Source organism: Pristiophorus japonicus, chromosome 1 (assembly GCF_044704955.1).
Source record: "Pristiophorus japonicus isolate sPriJap1 chromosome 1, sPriJap1.hap1, whole genome shotgun sequence".
Classification (NCBI taxonomy): domain Eukaryota; kingdom Metazoa; phylum Chordata; class Chondrichthyes; family Pristiophoridae; genus Pristiophorus; species Pristiophorus japonicus.
In genome coordinates, this window is record NC_091977.1 from 189,069,343 (window position 1) to 189,095,919 (window position 26,577).

General features: G+C 48.2%; 1 protein-coding gene across 4 annotated transcripts in view; it reads right to left on the reverse strand.

Annotated features, from left to right (window-relative positions):
* ssbp2b (single stranded DNA binding protein 2b) overlaps positions 1 to 26,577 on the reverse strand; it is an 810,931-nt gene that overhangs the window by 173,379 nt on the left and 610,975 nt on the right. For all 4 annotated transcript variants that reach the window (XM_070885543.1, XM_070885533.1, XM_070885522.1 and 1 more), the window contains 2 exons: positions 6,050 to 6,123; positions 4,903 to 4,970 (listed from right to left, as the gene is read on the reverse strand). In XM_070885543.1, the coding sequence (XP_070741644.1) occupies positions 4,903 to 4,970; positions 6,050 to 6,123 (142 nt within the window). The remainder of the gene's footprint in view (positions 1 to 4,902; positions 4,971 to 6,049; positions 6,124 to 26,577) is intronic.

Below are 26,577 nucleotides of genomic sequence, written 5' to 3' on the forward strand. Positions count from 1 at the left end.
AACTTGGGGCCTCAGTTTCATCCTTTATTATGAGCGTAATAAAAGGGATTAATACCAATGCATCGTCCCGTATCCAGAGGTGCCTGCCTATGATTATGTTATTTGTCATAGATCTGGCACTGAGAATTGTGCCGATGCACTGAGTTGTCTGCCGTTGCCCTCACCTGAGATGGAGATGCCTCAACCTGCAGATCTACTGTTAGTAATGGATGCCTTTGAGAGTGAAGGAACACCTGTCATTGCTCAACAAGTTAGGATCTGGACCAGCCATGACCCTATTTTATCAGTTGTGAAACGTTGTGTCCTCAGTGGTGATTGGTCTACAATACCTATGGAAACGTGTGATGGGACCAAACCTTACAACCGTCGCAAAGATGAACTATCCATTTAGTCAGATTGTTTACTGTGGGCCAATCGTGTTGTCATGCCTAAGAAAGGTAGAGAGAAATTTGTACGTGAACTACACAGCACTCATCCTGGTATTGTCATGATAAAAAGCCATTGCTAGGGCTCATGTATGGTGGCCTGGAATTGACGATCTGGGATCATGTGTGCATCAGTGCAATACTTGCATGCAGCTAAGTAAAGCACCAGCGGAATCTCCGCTGAGTCTTTGGTCGTGACCACCTAAACCATGGTCGAGGATCCACATTGATTTTGCGGGCCCTTTCCTGGGAAAGTTGTTTTTTGTTGTGGTGGATGCATAAGTGGATAGAGTGTATTATTATGTCATCCAGTGCATCTACAGCTACTATTGAGAGGCTTTGTGTCATGTTTGCTACTCATGGTTTGCCTGACCTTGCTGTGAGCGACAATGGATCTTGCTTCACAAGTCTGGAGTTTCAAGAGTTCATGAAACTCAATGGTATTAAACATTGTACATCCCTGTCTGGAGTAAAAATAAAATGGGGAAGGTGGTTCAACCGTGGCTAACAAGGGAAATTAAGGATAGTGTTAAATCCAAGGAAGAGGCATATAAATTGGCCAGAAAAAGCAATAAACCTGAGGACTGGAGAAATTTAGAATTCAGCCGAGGAGGACAAGGGTTTAATTAAGAGGGGCAAAATAGAGTACGAGAAGAAGCTTGCCGGGAACATAAAAACTGACTGCAAAAGCTTCGATAGACATGTGAAGAGAAAAAGATTAGTGAAGACAAACGTAGGTCCCTTGCAGTCGGACTCAGGTGAATTTATAATGGGGAGCAAAGAAATGGCAGACCAATTGAACAAATACTTTGGTTCTGTCTTCACGAAGGAAGACACAAATAACCTTCCGGAAGTACTAGGGGATCGAGGGTCTAGTGAGAAGGAGGAACTGAAGGATATCCTTATTAGGCGGGAATATGTTAGGGAAATTGATGGGATTGAAGGCCAATAAATCCCTGGGGCCTGATTGTCTATATCCCAGAGTACTTAAGGAAGTGGGCCTAGAAATAGTGGATGCATTGGTGATCATTTTCCAACAGTCTATCGACTCTGGAACAGTTCCTATGGACTGGAGGGTAGCTAATGTAACACCACTTTTGAAAAAGGGGGGAAGAGTGAAAGCAGGTAATTATAGACCAATTAGCCTGACATCAGTAGTGGGGAAAATGTTGGAATCAATTATTAAAGATGAAATAGCAGCGCATTTGGAAAGCAGTGACAGGATCGGTCCAAATCAGCAAGGATTTATGAAGGGGAAATCATGCTTGATAAATCTTCTGGAATTTTTTGAGGATGTAACTAATAGAGTGGACAAGGGAGAACCAGTGGATGTGGTTCAAAAGGCTTTTGACAAGGTCCCACACAAGAGATTGGTGTGCAAAATCAAAGCACATGGTATTGGGGGTAATATACTGACGTGCATAGAGAACAGGTTGGCAGACAGGAAGCAGAGAGTAGGGATAAACGGGTCCTTTTCAGAATGGCAGGCAGTGACTAGTGGAGTGCCACAGGGCTTAGTGTTGGGACCCCAGCTCTTTACAATATACATCAATGATTTGGATGAAGGAATTGAGGGTTATATCTCCAAGTTTGCAGATGACACTAAACTGGATGGCGGTGTGAGCTGTGAGGGGAACGCTAGGAGGCTGCAGGGTGACTTGGACAGGTTAGGTGAGTGGGCAAATGCATGGCAGGTGCAGTATAATGTGGATAAATGTGAGGTTATTCACTTCGGGGGCAAAAACGCGAAGATAGAATATTATCTGGATGGCAGCAAATTAGGAAAAGGGTCGGTGCAACGAGACCTGGGTGTCATGGTTCATCAGTCATTGAAAGTTGGCATACAGGTACAGCAGGTGGTGAAGAAGGCAAATGGTATGTTGGCCTTCATAGCTAGGGGATTTGAGTATTGGAGCAAGGAGGTCTTACTGCAGTTGTACAGGGCCTTGGTGAGGCCTCACCTGGAATATTGTGTTCTGTTTTGGTCTCCTAATCTGAGGAAGAACATTCTTGCTATTGAGGGAGTGCAACGAAGGTTCACCAGACTGATTTCCTGGATCGCAGGACTGACATATGAGGAGAGACTGGATCAACTGGGCTTTTATACATTGGAGTTTAGAAGAATGAGAGGGGATCTCATAGAAACATATAAGATTCTGACAGAACGGGACAGGTTAGATGCGGGTAGAATGTTCCCGATGTTGGGGAAGTCCAGAACCAGGGGACACAGTCTTAGGATAAGGGTAGGCCATTTAGGACTGAGATGAGGAGAAACTTCTTCACTCAGAGAGTTGTTAACCTGTGGAATTCCCTGCTGCAGAGAGTTGTTGATGCCAGTTTATTGGATATATTCAAGAGGGAGTTAGATATGGCCCTTATGGCTAAGGGGATCAAGGGGTATGGAGAGAAAACAAGAAAGGGGTACTGAGGGAATGATCAGCCATGATCTTATTGAATGGTGATGCAGGCTCGAAGGGCCGAATGGCCTACTCCTGCACCTATTTTCTATGTTTCTATGTGTGGTCAGCCCCATTTAAACCTGCTTCTAATGGTCAAGCAGAACATGCTGTTCAAACGATCAAGCAGAGTATAACTCAGGGTTCACTGCTGACTCGTTTGTCCTGTATATGGTTCAGTTACAGGACCAGACCTCATACGCTTACTGGGGTCTTCCCTGTTGAACTACTGATGAAGAGAAGTCTCAAGACCAAGATCTCTCTTGTTCATCCCGATTTGAATGACTGTGTTGAAAACAGACGTCAAAGTCATCAAGGGTATCATGATCGTGCTGCTGTGTCTTGTGATATCTCTGTCAACGATCCGATTTATGTACTGAACTATGGTCAAGGTCCAAAGTGGATCGCCGGTACTGTTACAGCCAATGAGGGTAACAGAGTGTTTATTGTCGTGCTCAAGAATGGGCAAACATGCAGGAAACATGTTGGTCAGATAAAACTGTGGCACACGGATGAACTGGAACCACTTGAGGAAGATGCAGTCAATGACCAACCAACCAATGTTCATTCATCAGAGGATTTTGGTGTCATTATTGAAACTGGACCTCCAGTCTCTGATGTGGTCATTACCACTCCCATCAGATCAGTTACTCAGCCTTCAGTCACAACTGACTCAGGACGCTCGTCTAGAACTGAAGTTGAACTGAGACGATCAACTCGTGAGCGGAAAGACCCAGACCATCTTAATTTGTAAAAAGACTGATATTAAGATCTTGAAAGGGGATGTTGTTATGTATTTATGGTTGGGGTCACCAGATACCAGGGAGGCGCCACTGTCGGAGGTCATCGGGCTGTACGCGCGCGTGCACGGTCACTGGTATATAAGCGCGGGTACCATGTCACGCGGGTTACTTTGGGCGCAAATAAAGTTGGATCAGGTTTACACCTGAGGCAGTTTGCAGTAACAAGTCTTGTGAGTCATTGCATTCATTACACAACTGTACAGGGTATTCGTGAGACCACAACTGGAGTACTGTGTACAGTTTTGGTCTCTGTATTTAAGAAAGGATATACTTGCATTGGAGGCTTGTTCACAGAAGGTTCACTAGGTTGATTGTGAAGATGAGAGAGTTGACTTATGAAGATAGGTTGAGTAGGTTGGGCCTATACTCATTGGAGTTCAGAAGAATGAGAGATGATCTTATTGAAACATACAAGATAATGATGGGACTCGACAAGGTGGATGCTGTGGTGTATGTAGGCACCTTTCGTAATGACTCCACGAGGCAGGGTATGGTGCTTTAACTCTGCAGACCTGCAGTCCTTTATTAGCAGCTCCTGAGTGCTGACAACAAGCTGTGTGTTCCTTTTTATACTGGGTTACCTGCCGTGTGCAGGCAACCCCTGGGTCTCCAGCAACAGCACCCTCTAGTGTACCGGTAAGGTGTGTACAGTACAAGGGCACGTTCAATGTTGCATGACAGTGGTACAGACATCACACAGTGAACGGGCATGCCTACACAACAGATGCAGAGAGGATATTTCCACTCATAGGAGAAACTAAAACTAGGGGACATATTCTCAGAATAAGGGGCCGCCCACTTAAAACTGAGATGAGGAGAAATTACTTCTCTCAGAGGTTGTAAATCTATGGAATTCTCTGCCCTAGAGAACTGTGGAGGCTGGGTCATTGAATATATTTAAGGCAGAGATAGACAGATTTTTGAGTGATAAGGGAGTAAAGGGTTATGGGGAGTGGGCAGGGAAGTGGAGCTGAGCCTATGGGCAGATCAGCCATGATCTTTTTAAATGGCGGAGCAGGCTTGAGGGGCCAAATGGCCTACTCCTACTCCTAGTTCTTATGTGCTTAAAACAAGCAATAAAATTAATTAATGTAGTTTAGGGTACAAATTAAACAATTGTTTGCTTTAATTCTGGTTCATTTATATCCATGTTCTATTTCCTAGTTAATGTTTTTCTGTGAAAGGCTACTTGCAAGAGGAGTTCATGATTTTACTTACATGTTCATTCCAGGCATGCCTGGACCACCTAAAGCATTCAGCGGCGGCCTCATTCCTCCTCCGTAACTCTGCAATGATAACCAAGGGTCAGACTACCATAAAGAAAAGAAAAACCAGAGAGGAAGGGGGGAAAGAAAGGAAAGTAGGTTAATGATTCCCCTCGGAGAATTCTAGGACTGTGGCCTTGTGTTTTTAACATGAATAATACAATAAGTTCAGTGGAAACATAAACCTTCACACCTACATCGAAAGATAGATGACTTGCCAGACACAATTTTTTGAAATACATATAACTTAGCAAATTATGAATAAATATAATGCATTTCTGACCAATTAATTCATAGGGGCCGAAATTCAGGCCCACCAGAAAGCTGGCGCACCTACCTTTTTTTTTGATGTTTTTACTGTTGGCTGCAATGAGGCGGGCTCTCGATCGATTTACTCCTCTTTGCTGTTTTTTTCGGATCGGGCACGAAGTGCGGCGGTAAGTGCTAGTGAGGACTGGAAGTGGGGGCGGGACAGAGTCTCCGCCACTGTCACTCATTTAAAAGGGAGAGAAGCAGCGATTCTTTAGGTTCAGCCACTGGGCCACTAGGAAGGGTTTCGGCCGGGCCAATGGCCTGGCACCTAAGAGGGCGTGCCAGACTGCCTGTTAGCGGCCCGGCCAAACCCGGGGCCATAATTGTCTGGCCGATCGGGAAGTCTGCCGGCAAAAAAAAGCATGGCGGCCGTGGCAGTGCACCCTCCCCTTGAAGAGCCGCTGCGCTGCCGTGGCTCACACACAAGAAACCAGGTGCAGTGACAGAAAAACCTGTCGGGGGTACCACGCGACGGATCGTCGATTTTTTTCAGGTAAATTTCACGCGGAGTTGGATGGAGGTGCAGAAGATTGGCGGTGCGCGCTTTGATGATGCGCTTGGAGCGGTTGGCAGCAGCGGGGCGGAAGAGGGGACCGCCCGAAAAATCCCCGAGGTGAATTTGGATCGTGGCTGCCAGTGGATTGCAACATGGTGTCCACTCGATTCCACCGCATGGCCGCCGCTAAACGGGGTAACAGGCTGAATCCGGACCCTGAATTTTGGCCTTATAAACTTTAACATCTGCAAAGATGCATACAGCTAATAATATAAACACAGTTACTAATTACCTGTGGTCCTAAGGGAGGAACCATCCCCCGTGGAGGAGTCATTCTCTGCATCGGTCCACCCATGGTTGGATGTCCTAATTGACAAAGTGTCACAATTGTGAATTAATTGTCCCACCATTTACCAAATTCATTCAAGATATCATAAAAGACTATGGAAAGGGCAATACATTTCAGTTGATTTATGGATTTCATGAATTAGAACACATATTATGCAGAAATAAAATCTGTAGCAATCTACTAAATATCCATACCATATCCATTATTAATAGCATATTACATATTAAATGTAATGATGATATCTAATGGGATAGAGTTTCCATTTTGGGCGCAATCAAAGATTCCGGCGCAAATTGCGCCTGTTTTGAAAAGTGTTTTTCCCCCGCCAAAGTTTCCGCTCAAACCTACTTGCATATCACAAGACGCAAAATCATGAACCAGTGCAATTGGGCAAAGTTTTAACACATAAATTTTTTTTAAAATTTGCTTTAAAAAATAATCCTTGATATATTTTAGAGGTGCAACTTGGTTAAGTTTGGTTTATACACCTGAAAATGGGTTTATCACAAAAATAAGCATTTTTAATCACAGTGTCAACTATCTGTGTGTAACCTGATTTTAAATTCCTGAAAATGATTTAAAAAAAATATACAAAACTATTTTTAGTTAGATTGGAGTGCAGTGGTCAGTTAGTTAGTAAATTAATAAAAAATCATTCTAAACCTTTCAAAACGTATCTATTAGTGTTCTTGCGCTCAAAAATTCCAGCTTAACTTTTGGAGCTTTCTCGAATGCCTGCAAATGAGCGCAATTAGCAGAAACTCCCAATTATTAATTCACCCTGAGGGCATGGTCAGTTTTGTGGGCAGGGCCTGAGCAATGTTTTTAAAACGGAGTGATTATCTGTACGAACATATTTGTGCCCTTCTGCGCATGCGCGCCTTGGACTCCGTCTCTTTTTGCTTATGCACGCTCGATCTGGTCGGCATGCGCAATACGATGTATGAGGAAACTGGAAGTAGAGTCGAAACACATTGCCGAACCTGGAGTTCATTGCTGCCTGCCTTGTCTGCTGCTCGAGCCTGAGCCTGCTACCTCTCCAGGACTTTTGCCTAGAATATCACTGTAATTATCTACAGCAGCATTTTCGCGGCTTTCTGAGAGAGAGTGGACATCGAGGGAGGGACTGAGAGAGACTGGGAGAGAGTGAGAGACTGGGGGAGAGCGAGACTGGGGGAGAGCGAGACTGGGGGAGAGAGAGACTGGAAAGAGAGAGACTGGGGAGAGAGAGACTGGAGAGAAAGAGAGACGAGGGAGGGAGAGCGAGAGAGAGAGAGAGACTGCGGGGGGTGGGGGGGGGCAGAGAGAGAGACTGGGAGAGGGAATCTATGGGGGGAGAGAGACTGGGAGAGAGAGAAGAGAGAGAGAGACTGGAGGAGAGATGGACTCGGGAGAGAGAGAGACTGGGGAGAGAGAGCGACTGGGGAAAGAGAGTGAAAAGAGAGAGACTGGGGGGAGAGAGAGAGAGAGAGAGACCGGGGAGAGAGAGAGGGACTGGGGAGAGAGAGTAAAACTGGGGAGAGAGAGAGAGAGAGAGACTGGGGGGAGAGAGAGAGAGAGAGGGAGAGAGAGACTGGGGAGAGAGAGAAAGAGAGAGGGACTGGGGAGAGAGAGAGGGAGAGACTGGGGAGACAGAGTGATATGTCCTTACTATACAGTATAAATGCACACGAGGCCCATACTTGAGAGAAGGTCACTCTGTTACCAGTTACCTTTATCATCAAGACTTCGAGTGATGAAGATGGGTGGAGCTTCCCCTTTTATACCTGAAAGTCCAGGTTAGGAGTGTCTCCCACATTGTGGTCAATGTTCTCAAAGTGTACAACTTAGGTCAGTTTATACATGGGTTACAATGATAGGTGAATACATGCCATCACCTCCCCCCCAAAGTCTTATTGGGATCACAGGTTAAGTCTCTCTGGTGGTTTAGCTTGTAAGTCTCCCTTGTAGAGCGCCTGAGTTGAGGCTCTGGTTGTTGGGCGCTGGCCTGAGTGTCTGCTGTTTGTGGTGTCTCAGGCCTGTCCGGACTGCCCACAGTGACTGGGCTCTCCTCCACTTGGTTCCGGTGTTCGGTCACCAGTGGTAGAGTAAACTCGACATTGTATTCTTCTTCTGCTTCTTCTATGGGGTTGCTGAACCTCCTTTTAGTTTGATCCACGTGTTTGCGGCAGATTTGTCCATTGGTAAGATTAACTACCAAAACCCTATTCCCCTCTTTCGCAATCTCAGTGCCTGCAAGCCATTTGGGCCCTGCAGCGTAATTAAGGATAAAAACAGGGTCATTGACATCAATACATCGCGCCCTCGCATTCCTGTCATGATAGTCACATTGTGACTGACGCCTGCTCTCAATAATTTCTTTCATAGTAGGGTGTATAAGGGATAACCTGGTTTTGAGCGTCCTTTTCATTAGCAGCTCTGCGGGTGGAACACATGAGCAAGTGTGATCAGGATCTATTGGCCAACAGGAGGCGTGATAAGCGGCTTGTAGGGAACCCCCTTGGATTCTGAGCATCCCCTGTTTGATTATCTGCACTGCTCGTTGTGCCTGGCCGTTTGAGGTCGGCTTGAATGGTGCCATTCTGACATGGTTGATTTCATTTCCTGCCATGAAGTCCTGGAATTCAATGTTTGTGAAACACGGGCCATTGACGCTGACCAAGACATTCGGAAGACCATGGGTGCGAAAATTGTCCATAGACTTTCAGAGGATGTGCTTGAATTTAAAATGGCACACTCAATCCATTCAGCCCAGGCATCTACGACAACCAAAAACATTTTTCCCATGAAAGGACCTGCGTAGTCCACATGGATGCGTGACCATGGCTTGGCGGGCCAGGACCAGGGGCTAAGGGGGGCTTCCCTGGGTACGTTGCCCAGCTGAGCACACGTGTTGCACCTGCGAACACAAAGTTCCAGGTCTGCATCTATCCCTGGCCACCAAACGTGTGACCTGGAAATTGCCTTCATCATGACAATGCCTGGGTGCCCATTGTGAAGTTCTCTGATGAACATCTCTCTGCGCCTCTGGGGCATGGCGACTCGGTTTCCCCACAGTAGGCAATCGACCTGAATCGAGAGTTCATCCTTGCGCCTATGAAATGGTTTAAATTCCTCAGGGCATGCCCCACACGTGGCTGCCCAGTCCCCAGTCAGGACACATTTCTTAACTAAAGACAGTAGCGGGTCTTTATTTGTGCAGACTTTAATCTGACGGGCTGTCACAGGTGAGCCTTCGCTTTCGAAAGCTTCAACAGCCATGACCATCTCAGCATCATGCTCAGTTGCCCCCTCGGTGGTGGCTTGTGGGAGCCTGCTGAGTGCATCAGCGCAGTTTTCAGTGCCCGGTCTATGCCGAATTGTATAGTCATAGGCGGCTAATGTAAGTGCCCACCTCTGTATCCGAGCCGATGTATTCGCATTTATGGCCTTGTTGTCGGCCAAAAGGGATGTTAGGGGTTTGTGATCTATCTCTAGCTCAAATTTCCTGCCAAACAGGTACTGGTGCATTTTTTTTACTGCATATTCACATGTTAGCGCTTCCTTTTCCACCATCCCGTAGTCTCTTTCTGCTTGGGACAGACTTCTGGAGGCATAAGTTACCGGCTGTAACTGACCATTGGCATTCACATGCTGCAACACACACCCGACCCCATAGGACGACGCATCGCACGTTCGAACAAGTTTCTTACACGGGTCATATAACGTTAACAAATTGTTGGAGCATAACAAGTTGCGTGATCTATCAAAAGGCCTTTCCTGGCTGTCCCCCCAGACCCAATCGCGACCTTTACATAGGAGCACGTGTAGCGGCTCTAACAGCATGCTCAATTTGGGAAGAAAGTTACCAAAATAGTTCAGGAGCCCCAGGAACGAATGCAGCTCCATCGTGTTACGGGGTCTGGGTGCTCTCTGGATCGCTTCCGTTTTGTACGCAGTGGGTGTGATCCCGTCTGCTGCTACCCTCCTCCGCAGGAATTCTACCTCTGGAGCTAAGAAGATGCACTTCACCTTTTTCAGTCGCAGCCCTACCCGGTCCAGTCTGCGTCGCACCTCCTTCAGGTTGTAGAGGTGTTCTTCAGTATCGCGACCCGTGATGAGGATGTCGTCTTGAAAAACCACCGTCCTTGGAATCGACTTGAGGAGGCTTTCCATATTTCGCTGAAAGATCGCGGCAGCTGAACGAATCCCAAACAGACATCTGTTATACTCAAACAACCCCTTGTGTGTCGTGATGGTGGTCAGCTTCTTCGACTCACTCGCCAGCTCCTGGGTCATGTAAGCTGAGGTCAGGTCCAATTTTGAAAAAAGTTTGCCACCGGATAGCGTCGCAAAGAGGTCCTCCGCTCTCGGTAGCGGGTACTGGTCTTGGAGTGACACCCGATTGATGGTGGCCTTGTATTCGCCACATATCCTGACCGACCCATCCGCCTTGAGCACCGGCACAATCGGGCTCGCCCAGTCACTGAATTCGACTGGCGAGATGATGCCTTCCCTCAGCAGGCGGTCCAATTCGCATTCTATCTTTTCCCGCATCACGTATGGCACCGCTCTGGCCTTGTGGTGTACTGGCCTGGCGAGCGGGTTTATGTGAATCATTACCTTGGCCTCCATGAAAGTGCTGATGCCGGGTTGAAATAATGTCAAATTTGTCCAGGGCCTGTGAGCATGATACTCGCTCCACAGAAGAAATTGCACTGATATCGTCCCATTTCCAATTCATGACAGCAAGCCAACTCCTCCTCAGTAGTGCGGGACCATCCCCCGGGACAATCCAGAGAGGCAACCTGTTCTCCACATCTTTGTGGGTCATGACTACCGTGGCGCTGCCTAGCACCGGAATGAACTCCTTTGTATCTTTCGGTAGCTGTGCGTCAATCGGCAATAATTTTGGCCTCCTGGTCTTGGACACCCACAACCTTTTGAACTGTTTGATACTCATCAGGGCTGGCTGGCCTCCCTTGTTTAGCTCCGTTAATACTTGGATGTCATTGAGGAGCACTTTCATCATTATCGGTGTCGTCCTGGTATATGAACTGTATATGTGCTTCACATGAACTTGCTGAACTTCAGCTTCCAGCGATTACCCACAGTATACATTTGGCATCGTAGGGCTGACATCGGGCCCGTCCTCGTCGTACATCAACCTGGCTGCAGGCCGCAACAGAGACTCCAGGATGGTATGTTGCCTCCCTGGTGCAAGGGTCAAGGATGTCTCGGAGCAGCTGCAGAGCATTCTGGAGAGGGAGGGTGAACAGCCAGTTCTCGTGGTACATGTAGGTACCAACGATATAGGTAAGAAGCGGCAAGCTGAATTTAGGGAGCCAGGAGTTAAATTAAAAAGTAGGACCTCAAAGGTAGTAATCTCTGGATGGCAACCAGTGCCACATGCTAATCAGAGTAGAGGGAGCAGGATAGTTAGAATAAATACGTGGCTTGAGCAGTGGTGCAAGAGGGAATGATTCAAATTCCTGGGACATTGGAACCAGTTCTGGGGGAAGTGGGACCTGTACAAAAGGGACAGTCTGCATTTGGGCAAGACTGGAACTAATGTCTTGGGGGTAACATTTGCGAATGCAGTTCGGGAGTGTTTAAACTAATATGGCAGGGGGATGGGAACCTATGCAGAGAGGCAGGGCGAAGTAATATGGAGTCAAAAACAGATGGTAGAAAGGTAAAAAGCAATAGTGGAAGGCCGAGTAAACAAAGGCAAGAAAGAAAAAGGGCCACACTACATCATAATTCTAAAAGGACAAAGGGTGTTAAAACAACAAGCCTGAAGGCTTTGTGTCTTAATGCAAGAAGTATCTGTAATAAGGTGGATGAATTAACTGTGCAAATAGATATTACCAGATATGATGTGATTGGGATGATCAGGGCTGGGAACTCAACATCCAAGGGTATTCAACATTCAGGAAGGATAGAATAAAAGGAAAAGGAGGTGGGGTAGCATTGCTGGTTAAAGAGGAGATTAATGCAATAGTTAGGAAGGACATTAGCTTGGATGATGTGGAATCTATATGGGTCGAGCTGCAGAACACCAAAGGGCAAAAAACATTAGTGGAAGTTGTGTACAGACCTCCAAACAGTAGTAGTGATGTTGGGGAGGGCATCAAACAGGAAATTAGGGGTGCATGCAATAAAGGTGCAGCAGTTATTATGGGTGACTTTAATATGCATATAGATTGGGCTAACCAAACTGGAAGCAATACGGTGGAGGAGGATTTCCTGGAGTGCATAAGGGATGGTTTTCTAGACCAATATGTCGAGGAGGGGGGAGGCCATATTAGACTGGGTGTTGTGTAATGAGAGAGGATTAATTAGCAATCTCGTTGTGCGAGGCCCCTTGGGGAAAAGTGACACTAATATGGTGGAATTCTACATTAGGATGGAGAATGAAACAGTTAATTCAGAGACCATGGTCCAGAACTTAAAGAAGGGTAATTGGCTAGGATAGACTGGCGAATGATACTTAAGGGGTTGACAGTGGATGGGCAATGGCAGACATTTAGAGACCGCATGGATGAACTACAACAATTGTACATCCCTGTCTGGCATAAAAATAAAAAAGGGAAGGTGGCTCAACCGTGGCTATCAAGGGAAATCAGGGATAGTATTAAAGCCAAGGAAGTGGCATACAAATTGGCCAGAAATAGCAGCGAACCCGGGGACTGGGAGAAATTTAGAACTCAGCAGAGGAGGACAAAGGATTTGATTAGGGCAGGGAAAATAGAGTATGAGAGGAAGCTTGCAGGGACCATTAAGACGGACTGCAAAAGCGTCTATAGATATGTAAAGAGAAAAAGGTTAGTAAAGACAAACGTAGGTCCCCTGTAGTCAGAATCAGGAGCAGTCATAACGGGGAACAAAGAAATGGCAGACCAATTGAACAAGTACTTTGGTTCGGTATTCACTAAGGAGGACACAAACAACCTTCCGGATATAAAAGGGGTCAGAGGGTCTGGTAAGAAGGAGCAAGTGAGGGAAATCCTTATTAGTTGGGAAATTTAGTTGGGGAAATTGATGGGATTGAAGGTCGATAAATCCCCAGGGCCTGATGGACTGCATCCCGGAGTACTTGAGGAGGTGGCCTTGGAAATAGCGGATGCATTGATAGTCATTTTCCAACATTCCATAGACTCTGGATCAGTTCCTATGGAGTGGAGGGTAGCCAATGTAACACCACTTTTTAAAAAAGGAGGGAGAGAGAAAACAGGGTATTATAGACCGGTCAGCCTGACATCGGTAGTGGGTAAAATGATGGAATCAATTATTAAGGATGTCATAGCAGCGCATTTGGAAAGAGGTAACATGATAGGTCCAAGTCAGCATGGATTTGTGAAAGGGAAATCATGCTTGACAAATCTTCTGGAATTTTTTGAGGATGTTTCCAGTAGAGTGGACAAGGGAGAACCACTTGATGTTGTGTCTTTGGACCTTCAGAAGGCTTCGACAAGGTCCCACACAAGAGATTAATGTGCAAAGTTAAAGCACATGGGATTGGGGGTAGTGTGCTGACGTGGATTGAGAACTGGTTGGCAGACAGGAAGCAAAGAGTAGGAGTAAATGGATACTTTTCAAAATGGCAGGCAGTGACTAGTGGGGTACCGCAAGGTTCTGTGCTGGGGCCCCAGCTATTTACATTGTACATTAATGATTTAGATGAGGGGATTAAATGTAGTATCTCCAAATTTGGGTGGCAGTGTGAGCTGTGAGGAGGATGCTATGAGGCTGCAAAGTGACTTCGATAGGCTAGGTGAGTGGGCAAATACATGGCAGATGAAGTGGATAAATGTGAGGTTATCCACTTTGGTGGTAAAAACAGAGAGACAGACCATTATCTGAATGGTGACAGATTAGGAAAAGGGGAGGTGCAATGAGACCTGGGTGTCATGGTACATCAGTCATTGAAGATTGGCATGCAGGTACAGCAGACGGTTAAGAAAGCAAATGGCATGTTGGCCTTCATAGCGAGGGGATTTAAGTACAGGGGCAGGGAGGTGTTACTACAGTTGTACAGGGCCTTGGTGAGGCCACACCTGGAGTATTGTGTACAGTTTTGGTCTCCTAACTTGAGGAAAGACATTCTTGCTATTGAGGGAGTGCAGCGAAGGTTCACCAGGTTAATTCCCGGGATGGCGGGACTGACATATCAAGAAAGACTGGATCAACTGGGCTTGTATTCACTGGAGTTCAGAAGAATGAGAGGGGATCTTGTAGAAATGTTGAACATTCTGACGGGTTTAGACAGGTTAGATGCAGGAAGAATGTTCCCAATGTTGGGGAAGTCCAGAACCAGGGGTCACAGTCTAAGGATAAGGGGTAAGCCATTTAGGACCGAGATGAGGAGAAACTTCTTCACCCAGAGAGTGGTGAACCTGTGGAATTCTCTACCACAGAAAGTTGTTGAGGCCAATTCACTAAATATATTCAAAAAGGAGTTAGATGTAGTCCTTACTACTAGGGGGATCAAGGGGTATGGCGAGAAAGCAGGAATGGGGTACTGAAGTTGCATGTTCAGCCATGAACTCATTCAATGGCGGTGCAGGCTCAGAAGGCCGAATGGCCTACTCCTGCACCTATTTTCTATGTTTGTATGTTTCTATGTTTCCTGCACATACGCGCCAAGTGACCGCTGACGTTGCAGTTTCTGCAGATATATTGCTGATACCTGCAAGCTCTGGCTGGGTGTTTGGCTCCACACCTCCAGCATGAGCTGGAGGCCCCGTTGTTGGAAACAAAAGGCCCATTACCAGTCGATCGTTTCTGACTGTCTCTGTAACTGTCCTTAAGCACACCATTAACAGATGTTGATGGCCCCATTACTGGCCGCATTGTCCATTGCGATGGCATGAATCGCCATTCAGCTAGCCATTGTCTCTGTTGAATTCCCCCTTTGGGTTCGACTACATGCTCGGGCATGTCCGACTGCCCTTGTCTGCCTCGAGAACTGTGTGCCGCGTTAACAATGTTGACTCACTGGTCGTTTGCCACATTTGAGCCAAGATTTTTGGCATACATCATTCAGTCTCTTCCTCCCCCGAGATAAATGTCTGGGCTATCAGAGCCGCCGCTTCCAATGTCAAGTCTTTGGTCCCAATCAGTTTCCTGAAAACCCCAGCGTGCCCGATGCCCTCAACAAAAAAGTCTCACAGCATCTCTGCTGTGCATGCATCTGTGAACTTACATTGGCTAGCCAGTCGCCGGAGATCTGCCACGAAGTCAGGAACACTTTGCCCTTCTCGCCGCCGGTGCGTGTAAAACCGGTGTCTCGCCATGTGCATGCTGCTCGCCGGTTTAAGGTGTTCCCCGATCAACTTACTGAGCTCTTCGAATGTCTTGTCCGCCGGCTTCTCTGGCTAGAAAGTCCTTCATCAGGGAGTACGTTCTGGATCGACAAACCGTCAGAAGATGAGCCCTGCGTTTGTCAGCCGAATCCTGTCCCAACCATTCCTTATGACAAAACTTTGCTGTCTTCTCTCAATAAAGTCGTCCCAATCATCACTAACACAGTACCTCTCTTCAGTGCTGCTAGTGGCCATGCTCGCGTGGTTTAAATCCCAGTTTCTCGTCGCCAATGATATGTCCTTACTATACAGTATAAATGCACACGAGGCCCATACTTGAGAGAAGGTCACTCTGTGACCAGTTACCTTTATTACCAAGACCTCAAGTGATGAAGGTGGATGGAGATTCCCCTTTTATACCTGAAAATCCAGGTTAGGAGTGTCTCCCACAAGCTCACCGCCTTGTGGTCAATGTTCTCAAGGTGTACAACTTAGGTCAGCTTATACATGGGCTACAATGATAGTTGAATACATGACACAGAGGGAGACTGGGGAGACAGAGAGAGACCGGGGGAGTGAGAGAAAGAGACCGGGGAGTGAACGAGACCGGGGAGAGCGAGAGAGAGACTGGAGGAGAGTGAGAGAGAGACTGGAGGAGAGTGAGAGAGAGACTGGAGATAGTGAGAGAGAGAGAGACTGGGGAGAGAGAGAGAGACTGGGGAGAGAGAAAGAGACTGGGGAGAGTGAGAGAGAGAGAGACTGAGGAGAGTGAGAGAGAGAGACTGGGGAGAGTGCGAGAGAGAGACTGGGGAGAGCGAGAGAGAGAGACTGGGGAGAGCGAGAGAGAGAGACTGGGGAGAGTGAGAGAGAGAGAGAGACTGGGGAGAGTGAGAGAGAGAGAGACTGGGGAGAGTGAGAGAGAGAGAGACTGGGGAGAACGAGAGAGACTGGGAGAACGAGAGAGAGAGAGACTGGGGAGAGTGAGAGAGACTGGGGAGAGTGAGAGAGACTGGGGAGAGTGAGAGTGAGAGAGACTGGGGAGAGTGAGAGAGACTGGGGAGAGAGAGAGAGACTGGGGAGAGAGAAAGAGACTGGGGAGAGAGAAAAAGAGAGAGACTGGGGAGAGTGAGAGAGAGAGAGACTGAGGAGAGTGAGAGAGACTGGGGAGAGTGAGAGAGAGACTGGGGAGAGTGAGAGAGAGACTGGAGGAGAGTGAGAGAGAGACTGGGGAGAGTGAGAGACTGGGGAGACTTTAATTTACATATAAATTGGGCTAACCAAACTGGTAGCAATGCGGTGGAGGAGGATTTCTTGGAGTGTATTAGGGATGGTTTTCTTGACCAATACGTCGAGGAACCAACTAGAGAGCTGGCCATCCAAGACTGGGTGATGTGCAATGAGAAGGGACTAATTAGCAATCTTGTTGTGCGAGGCCCCTTGGGGAAGAGTGACCATAATATGGTAGAATTCTTTATTAAGATGGAGAGTGATACAGTTAATTCAGAAACTAGGGTCCTGAACTTAAGGAAAGCTAACTTCGACGGCATGAGGCGTGAATTGGCTAGAATAGACTCGCAAATAATACTTAAAGGGTGGACGGTGGATAGGCAATGGCAAACATTTATAGATCACATGAACTCCAACAGTTGTACATCCCTGTCTGGAGTAAAAATAAAACAGGGAAGGTGGTTCAACCGTGGCTAACAAGGGAAATTAAGGATAGTATTAGATCCAAGGAAGAGGCATATACATTGGCCAGAAAAAGCAGCAAACCTGAGGACTGAGAGAAATTTAGAATTCAGCAGAGGAGGACAAAGGGTTTAATTAGGAGGGGGAAATTAGAGTACGAGAGGAAGCTTGCTGGGAACATAAAAACTGACTGCAAAAGTTTCTATAGATATGTGAAGAGAAAAAGATTAGTGAAGACAAACGTAGATCCCTTGCAGTCGGACTCAGGTGAATTTATAATGGGGAACAAAGAAATGGCAGACCAATTGAACAAATACTTAGGTTCTGTCTTCACGAAGGAAGACACAAATAACCTTCTGTAAGTACGAGGAGACCGAAGGTGGAGTGAGAAGGAGGAACTGAAGGATATCCTTATTAGGCAGGAAATTGTGTTGGGGAAATTGATGGGATTGAAGGCCGATAAATCCCCGGGGCCTGATTGTCTGCATCCCAGAGTACTTAAGGAAGTGACCCTAGAAATAGTGGATGCATTGGTGATCATTTTCCAACAGTATATCGACTCTTGATCAGTTCCTATGGACTGGAGGGTAGCTAATGTAACAACACTTTTTAAAAAAGGAGGGAGAGAGAAAACGGGTAATTATAGACCGGTTAGCCTGACATCAGTAGTGGGGAAAATGTTGGAATCAATTATTAAGGATGAAATAGCAGCGCATTTGGAAAGCAGTGACAGGATTGGTCCAAGTCAGCATGGATTTATGAAAGGGAAATCATGCTTGACAAATCTTCTGGAATTTTTTGAGGATGTCACTAGTAGAGTGGACAAAGGAGAACCAGTGGATGTGGTATATTTGGACTTTCAAAAGGCCTTTGACAAGGTCCCACATAAGAGATTGGTGTGCAAAATCAAAGCACATGGTATTGGGGGTAATGTACTGGTGTGGATTGAGAATTGGTTGGCAGACAGGAAGCAGAGAGTCGGGATAAACGGGTCCTTTTTGGAATGGGAGCCAGTGCCTAGTGGAGTGCCGCAGGGCTCAGTGCTGGGACCCCAGCTCTTTACAATATACATTAATGATTTGGATGAAGGAATTGAGTGTAATATCTCCAAGTTTGCAGATGACACTAAACTGGGTGGCAGTGTGAGCTGTGAGGAGGATGCTAAGAGGCTGCAGGGTGATTTGGACAGGTTAGGCGAGTGGGCAAATGCATGGCAGATGCAGTATTATGTGAATAAATGTGAGGTTATCCACTTTGGTGGCAAAAACACAAAGGCAGAATATTATCTGAATGGCGGCAGATTAGGAAAAGGCGGGGTGCAACGGGACCTGGGTGTCATGGTTCATCAGTCTTTGAAAGTTGGTATGTAGGTGCAGGCGGTGAAGAAGGCAAATGGCATGTTGGCCTTCATAACTAGGGGATTTGAGTATTGGAGCAGGGAGGTCTTACTGCAATTGTACAAGGCCTTGGTGAGGCCTCACCTGGAATATTGTGTTCAGTTTTGGTCTCCTAATATGAGGAAGGACGTTCTTGCTATTGAGGGAGTGCAGCGAATGTTCACCAGACTGATTCCAGGGATGGCTGGACTGACATATGAGGAGAGACTGGATCAACTGGGACTTTATACACTGGAGTTTAGAAGGATGAGAGGTGATCTCATAGAAACATTTAAGATTCTGACGGGACGGGACAGGTTAGATGCGGGAAGAATGTTCCCGATGTTGGGGAAGTCCAGAACCAGTGGACACAGTGTTAGGATACGGGGTAGGCCATTTAGAACTGAGATGAGGAGAACCTGTGGAATTCCCTGCCGCAGAGAGTTGTTGATGCCAGTTTATTGGATATATTCAAGAGGGAGTTAGATATGTCACTTACGGCTAAAGGGATCAAGGGGTATGGAGAGAAAGCAGGAATGGGGTACTGAGGAGAATGATCAGCCATGATCTTATTGAATGGTGGTGCAGGCTCGAAGGGCCGAATGGCCTACTCCTGCACCTATTTTCTATGTTTCTATGAGAGTGAGAGAGACTGGGGAGAGTGAGGGAGACTGGGGAGAGAGCGAGAGAGACTGGGGAGAGCGAGAGAGACTGGGGAGAGCGAGAGAGACTGGAGGAGAGTGAGAGAGAGAGAGACTGGGGAGAGTGAGAGAGAGACTGGGGAGAGTGAGAGAGAGATTGGGGAGAGTGAGAGAGAGACTGGGGCGAGTGAGAGAGAGACTGGGAAGAGTGAAAGAGACTGGGGAGAGTGAAAGAGACTGGGGAGAGTGAAAGAGACTGGGGAGAGAGCAAGCGAGAGAGACTGGGGAGAGAGCAAGAGAGAGAGACTGGGGAGAGAGCGAGAGAGACTGTGGAGAGTGGGAGAGACTGTGGAGAGTGGGAGAGACTGTGGAGAGTGAGAGAGACTGTCGAGAGTGAGAGAGACTGTCGAGAGTGAGAGAGACTGGGGAGAATGTGAAAGACTGGGGAGAGTGAGAAAGATAGGGAGAGAACAAGAGAGAGAGACTGGGGCGAGAGCGAGAGAGAGAGACTAGGGAGAGAGCGAGAGAGAGAGACTGGGGAGAGAGCAAGAGAGAGAGACTGGGGAGAGAGCAAGAGAGAGACTGGGGAGAGAGCAAGAGAGAGAGACTGGGGAGAGAGCAAGAGAGAGAGACTGGGGAGAGAGCAAGAGAGAGAGACTGGGGAGAGAGCGAGAGAGAGACTGGGGAGAGATCAAGAGAGAGACTGGGGAGAGAGCGAGAGAGACTGGGGAGAGCCTAGGGAGAGAGCGAGAGAGACTGGGGAGAGAGCGAGAGAGACTGGGGAGAGAGAGAGAGAGACTGGGGAGCGAGCGAGAGAGACTGGGGAGAGAGTGGGAGACTGGGGAGTGTTATGTATCTGGACTTGTATATACTCGGTACAGCCACCAGAGGGCTCATTCCCCGGAGTCCCAAGGTATCTCATAATCCCTTGGGAGCACAGGTATTTAAGAGTGCGTCACAGGTTGGAGAGACACTCTGGAGACCTGCAATAAAGGACTAACTTCACACTTTATTTTGACCTCACTGTTCAGTCTGACTCTTTCTCCATACACTACAACTGGGACGAGACACAGATAGCGATCCCAAAGATGCAGATAACAGTGGACATCCTGGAGAAATTCTCGGAGGGAGATGATTGGGAAACTTTTGTGGAGCGACGGGCTGAGCGGGGCCTCCCTGGTGGCATTACCCAGCTGGGCACACGTCGTGCACCTGCGAACACAGTATTCCAGGTCTGAATCAATTCCCGGCCACCAAACATGTGACCGGGTAATGGCCTTCATCAGAACGATGCTTGGATGCTCACTGTGAAGTTCCCTGATGAATGCCTCCCTGCCCCTCTGGGGCATGACTACCCGGCTGCCCCATAGCAGGCAGTCGGCTTGGATGGAGAGCTCATCCATCCGCCTGTGAAACGGTCTGACCTCCTCAGGGCACGCTTCGTGTGCGAGCCCCAATCCCCAGTCAGGATTAATTTCTTAATCAGAGATAGGAGGGGATCTCTGTTTGTCCAGATTTTGATCTGGCGGGCTGTGATGGGGGAGCCTGCGCTGTCAAAGGCATCAACGGCCATGCCCATCTCAGCACTTTGTTCCGCTGCCCCCTCGGTGGTGGCCAGTGGAAGCCTGCTGAGTGTGTCAGCGCAATTTTCGGTGCCAGGCCGGTGCCAGATGGAGTAGTCATAAGCAGCCAGCGTGAGAGCCCATCGCTGTATGCGGGCTGACGCGTTGGCATTGACAGCCTTGTTGTCTGACAACAGGGATGTTAACGGCTTGTGGTCCGTTTCTAATTCGAACCTCCTGCCAAAAAGGTACTGATGCATTTTTTTTACACCATAGACACACACGAGTGCCTCCTTCTCAACCATCCCATATCCCCATTCTGCTTGAGCGCGCGACCTGGAAGCATAAGCCACAGGTTGTAGTTGGCCCTCAGCATTACTCTGCTGCAACACGCACCCAACCGCATAGGACGATGCATCACACGTCAGAACCAATTTTTTACAGGGGTCGGACAGGGTCAATAACTTATTTGAATAAAGTAGGTTCCGCGCCCGATTGAATGCCCGTTCTTGACAGTCCCCCCAAAACCAATCACATCACTTACGCAGGAGCACGTGAAGCGGCTCCAACAACGTGCTTAAGTTCGGTAGGAAGTTCCCGAAATAGTTCAAGAGTCCCAGAAATGAACGCAACTCCGATGTGTTGCCGGGCCTAGGCGCTCACCGAATTGCCTCTGTTTTGGATTTGGCAGGCCGAATCCCATCTGCAGCAACCCTCCTGCCCAGGAACTCAACCTCAGGAGCCAAAAACACACATTTAGACTTCTTGAGTCGAAGGTCTACCCGGTCCAGTCAGCGTAGCACCTCCTCCAGGTTGTGGAGGTGTTCCTCGGTGTCACGACCCGTGATGAGGATGTCGTCCTGAAATACGATTGTTCCAGGAATGGATTTAAGCAGGCTTTCCATGTTTCTTTGAAAAATTGTGGCCACTGATCGAATGCCAAACGGGCATCTGTTGTAAATGAACAGTCCCTTGTGCGTAGTGATGGTGGTCAGTAGCTTAGATTCGTCAGCCAGTTCTTGGGTCATGTAGGCTGAAGTGAGATCCAACTTGGTAAACAGCTTGCCGCCTGCCAGCGTGGCGAAAAGATCCTCCGCTCTCGGGAGCGGGTATTGGTCTTGTAGGGACACCCGATTGATAGTGGCCTTGTAGTCGCCACAGATCCTGACCGAACCATCCGCTTTTAGGACGGGAACGATGGGGCTCGCCCAGTTGCTGAATTGAACGGACGAGATGATGCCCTCTCTCAGCAAACGGTCCAATTCGCTCTCAATTTTCTCCCGCATCACATATGGCACCGCTCTGGCTTTGTGGTGCACTGGTCTGGCGTCCGGGGTGATGTGTATCACTACTTTGGTACCTTTGAACGTTCCGACGCCAGGTTGGAAAAGTGACTCAAATTGTTGTAGGACTTGTGAGCACGAGCTTCGCTCCACAGGTGACATTGCGTGCACATCCCCCCATTTCCAGTTCATCTCAGCTAACCAGCTCCTTCCCAACAGTGTGGGGCCATTGCCCGGGACAATCTAGAGCGGCAGCCGGTTCACTGATTCATTGTGTGTGACCGCCAACATTGCACTGCTTAGTACTGTAATGATTTATTTGGTATACGTCCATAGTTGTGTCTCAATGCATTCTAGTTTGGGTCTACTAGCTTAGAGTGGCCATAGCTTTTCGAATTGTTGAACGCTCATGAGTGATTGGCTGGCCCCCGTGTCTAACTCCATGCGTACAGGGATGCCGTTTAATAAAACCTTCATCATCATTGGTGGCATTTTGGTATATGAGCTGCGAATGTTTGCCACATGAACCTGCTGAACTTCAGCGTCCATTGATTTGCCCCAAGAATCATCCTGCATCACAGATCCCTCTTCTGGTCCATCCGCCTCGTAAATTAGCCTGATTACAGGCTTCCTGCACATTCGAGCTAAATGGCCACTGAGGTTGCAATTTCTGCACACAAATTGTTGAAACCTGCAAGTCCTGGCAGAGTGTTTGCCCCACACCTCCAGCATGAGCTGAGATTCCCATTGTTTTGAACAAAGGAGCTATGACCCGGCATTCATAGCTGATTGTCCCTTTGACTGCCCTTGAGTATCTTGTTAGTGGGTGTCAATGGTCCCATCCCGGATCGCATTGTCCACTATGATGGCGTAAATGTCCGCTCGGCCTGCCATTATCACTGTTGAAAACCTGCTCTGGGGTCTATTGCTGCCTGGGGTGTGTCGAACTGCCTTTGCCTGCCTGCGGGGCTCTGAGTCGCATTTATGATATTGACTCCCTGATCCCCCGCCGCATTGGAGGCAGAATTGTGCGCGTATATTATTTTGGTTTCCTCCTCCCCCGCCATGAAAGTCTGAGCCATCAACGCCGCTGCTTCCAAAGTTAAGTCCTTGGTCTCAATTAACTTTCGGAAAATCCCTGCATGACCGATGCCCTCAATAAAGAAATCCCTTAACATCTCCCCCCTGCAGGTGTCTGTGAACTTACAGAGGCTGGCCAAACGCCGGAGGTCCGCAACGAAGTCCGGTATGCTCTGTCCTTCACGACGTCGGTGGGTATAGAATCTGTGTTGGGCCATGTGTATGCTGCTCGCCGGTTTGAGGTGCTCCCCGATTAGTTTGTCCGCTGGCTTTTCGGGTGCTAGTAGGTCCTTCATGAGCGCGTAAGTCTTAGGTCCACAGCTGGTCAGCAGATGGGCCCTTCGCTTGTCGGCCGCTGCATCTCCCAGCCAGTCTTTCGTGACAAAGCTTTGCTGGAGCCTCTCAATGAAATCGTCCCAGTCCTCACCAACACAGTACCGTTCCTCTGTGCTACCGGTGGCCATTCTCGTGGGTCGTTGATTCCCGTTTCTCGTCGCCAATGTAATGTCCTTACTCAATGGCACAAAACCCACACGAGACACATTCTATGGACAAGGTCACTCCATGACCTGAACCTTTATTCATAGGACCAGGAAGTGATGACCTTGCGTGGGACCTCCCTTTATATACCTGGTGACAGATAAGGAGTGTCTCCCAAAAGTTCACCCCTTGTGGTCAAGGTGTGCATTGCTTAAGTATATACAGTATTGCAGTGGTGTTACATAGAGGTTACATACATGACAGGTCCCGCACACCGTGGTCTTCCACGACGACATCTTGGTCACAGGTCGGAACACAGTCGAGCATCTGCAGAACCTGAAGGAGGTTCTTAGTCGACTCAACCGCGTGGGGCTCAGGTTAAAATGCTCAAAGTGCATTTTCCTGGTGCCTGAAGTGGAGTTCTTGGGAAGGAGGATTGCGGCGGACGGCATCAGGCCCACCAACGTGAAGATGGAGATAATCGAGAACACACCGAGGCTACAGAACGTGACGGAGCTGCGGTCGTTTCTGGGACTCTTGAACTACTTTGGTAACTTCTTACCGGGTCTCAGCACCCTGCTAGAACCACTACATGTCTTACTACGAAAAGGGGGCGAATGGGTTTGGGGCAAAAGCCAAGAAAATGCCTTTGTAAAAGCGAGAAAATTGTTCTGCTCAAACAAGTTGCTTGTGTTGTATGATCCATGTGAGTGTTTGGTACTAGCATGTGATGCGTTGTCATATGGCATCGGGTGCGTATTGCAACAAGCTAATGATTTTGGAAACTGCAACCGGTTGCTTATATATCCAGGAGTCTGTCTAAGGCCGAGAGAGCCTACAGCATGATTGAAAAAGAAGCGTTAGCGTGTGTCTATGGGGTAAAGAAAATGTATCAATACCTGTTTGGGCTAAAATTCGAATTGGAAACTGACCATAAGCCACTTATATCCCTGTTTTCCGAGAACAAAGGGATAAATACCAACGCATCGGCCCGCATCCAGAGATGGGCGCTCACGTGTCCGCATAAAACTATGCCATCCGCCACAGGACAGGCACAGAAAAATGCGCCGATGCTCTCAGTAGGCTACTATTACCCACCACGGGGGTGGAAATGGCGCAGCCCACAGATCCAGCCATGGTTATGGAAGCATTTGAGAGTGAGCAATAACCCGTCACTGCCCGGCAGATCAAAAGCTGGACAAGCCAGGACCCCTTATTATCTCTAGTTAAAAGCTGTGTGCTTCAAGGGAGCTGGTCCAGTGTCCCAGTGGAAATGCAGGAAGAGATAAAGCCGTTCCAGCGGCGCAAAGATGAAATGTCTATACAGGCAGACTGCCTTCTGTGGGGCAATCGAGTAGTGGTCCCCAGGAAAGGCAGAGACACCTTCATCAATGACCTCCACAGTACCCACCCAGGCATCGTAATGATGAAAGCGATAGCCAGATCCCATGTGTGGTGGCCCGGTATCGATGCGGACTTAGAGTCCTGCGTTCACAGATGTAATACATGCTCGCAGTTAAGCAATGTACCCAGGGAGGCGCCGCTAAGTTTATGGTCTTGGCCCTCCAAACCGTGGTCTAGGGTACACGTCGACTATGCAGGCCCGTTCTTGGGTAAAATGATCCTTGTGGTTGTAGACGCGTACTCCAAGTGGATAGAATATGAGATAATGTCAGCTAGCACATCTGCTGATACCACTGAAAGCCTGCGGGCCACGTTTGCCACACATGGCTTACCCGATGTCCTGGTGAGCGATTATGGGCCATGTTTTACCAGTGCTGAGTTCAAAGAATTTATGACCCGTAACGGGATCAAACATGTCACATCTGCCCGTTTAAACCAGCGTCCAATGGTAAGGCAGAGAGAGCAGTGTAAACCATCAAGCAATGCTTGAAGAGGGTAACTGAAGGTTCACTGCAGACTTGCCTGTCCTGAGTCCTGCTTAGCTACCACACGAGACCACACTCACTCACTGGGATCCCACCTGCTGAACTGCTCATGAAAAGAGCACTTAAGACAAGGCTCTTGTTCGTTCACCCTGATCTACATGAACAGGTAGAGAGCAGGCGACTTCAGCAAAGTGCATACCATTGTAGCGCAAATGTGTCACGCGAGATTGAAGTCAATGATCCTGTATTTGTATTAAATTATGGGCAAGGTCCCAAGTGGCTTCCCAGCACTGTCGTGGCCAAAGAGGGGAGCAGTGTGTTTTGGGTCAAACTTTCAAATGGACTCAATCACCGGAAACACTTGGGCCAAATCAAACTCAGATTCACGGACTACCCTGAGCAACCTACCTTGGACCCTACCTTTTGTGATCCCCCAACACACACACCAGTGGCAACCGACACCACGGTTAACCACGAAGCAGAACCCATCATCCACAGCAGCCCAGCAGGGCCCAACACACCAGGCAGCCCAGCAAGGCCAGCTGCACAGCAGCCCAGCAAGGGTCCAACAAATGACTCAACAACACCAACCTTCACACCGAGACGATCAACCAGGGCAAGAAGGGCTCACATTGTAAATAGTTACACTATTGACTTTAGGGGGGGAATGTTGTTATGTATCTGGACTTGTATATACACTGTACAGCCACCAGAGGGCACATTCCCCGGAGTTCCAAGGGATCTCATAATCCCTTGGGAGCACAGGTATTTAAGAGTGCTTCACAGGTTGGAGAGGCACTCTGGAGACCTGCAATAAAGGACTAAGGTCACACTTTACTTTGAGCTCACAGTGTTCAGTCTGACTCTTTCTCCATACACTAAAGGAAGAGTGAGAAAGACTGGGGAGAGAGAGAGAGAGAGGGACGGGGGTGAGAGAGAGAGAGACTGCAGAGGGTGAGAGAGACTGCGGAGAGTGAGAGAAACTGGGGAGAGAGCGAGAGAGACCGGGGAGAGCGAGAGCGAGAGAGACCGGGAGAGCGGGAGAGACTGGGGAGAGCGAGAGCAGGAGAGATCGGGGAGAGCGAGAGAGACCGGGGAGAGCGAGAGAGACCGGGAGAGTGAGAGAGACTGGGGAGAGCGAGAGCGGGAGAGATCGGGGAAAGCGAGAGAGACCGGGGAGAGAG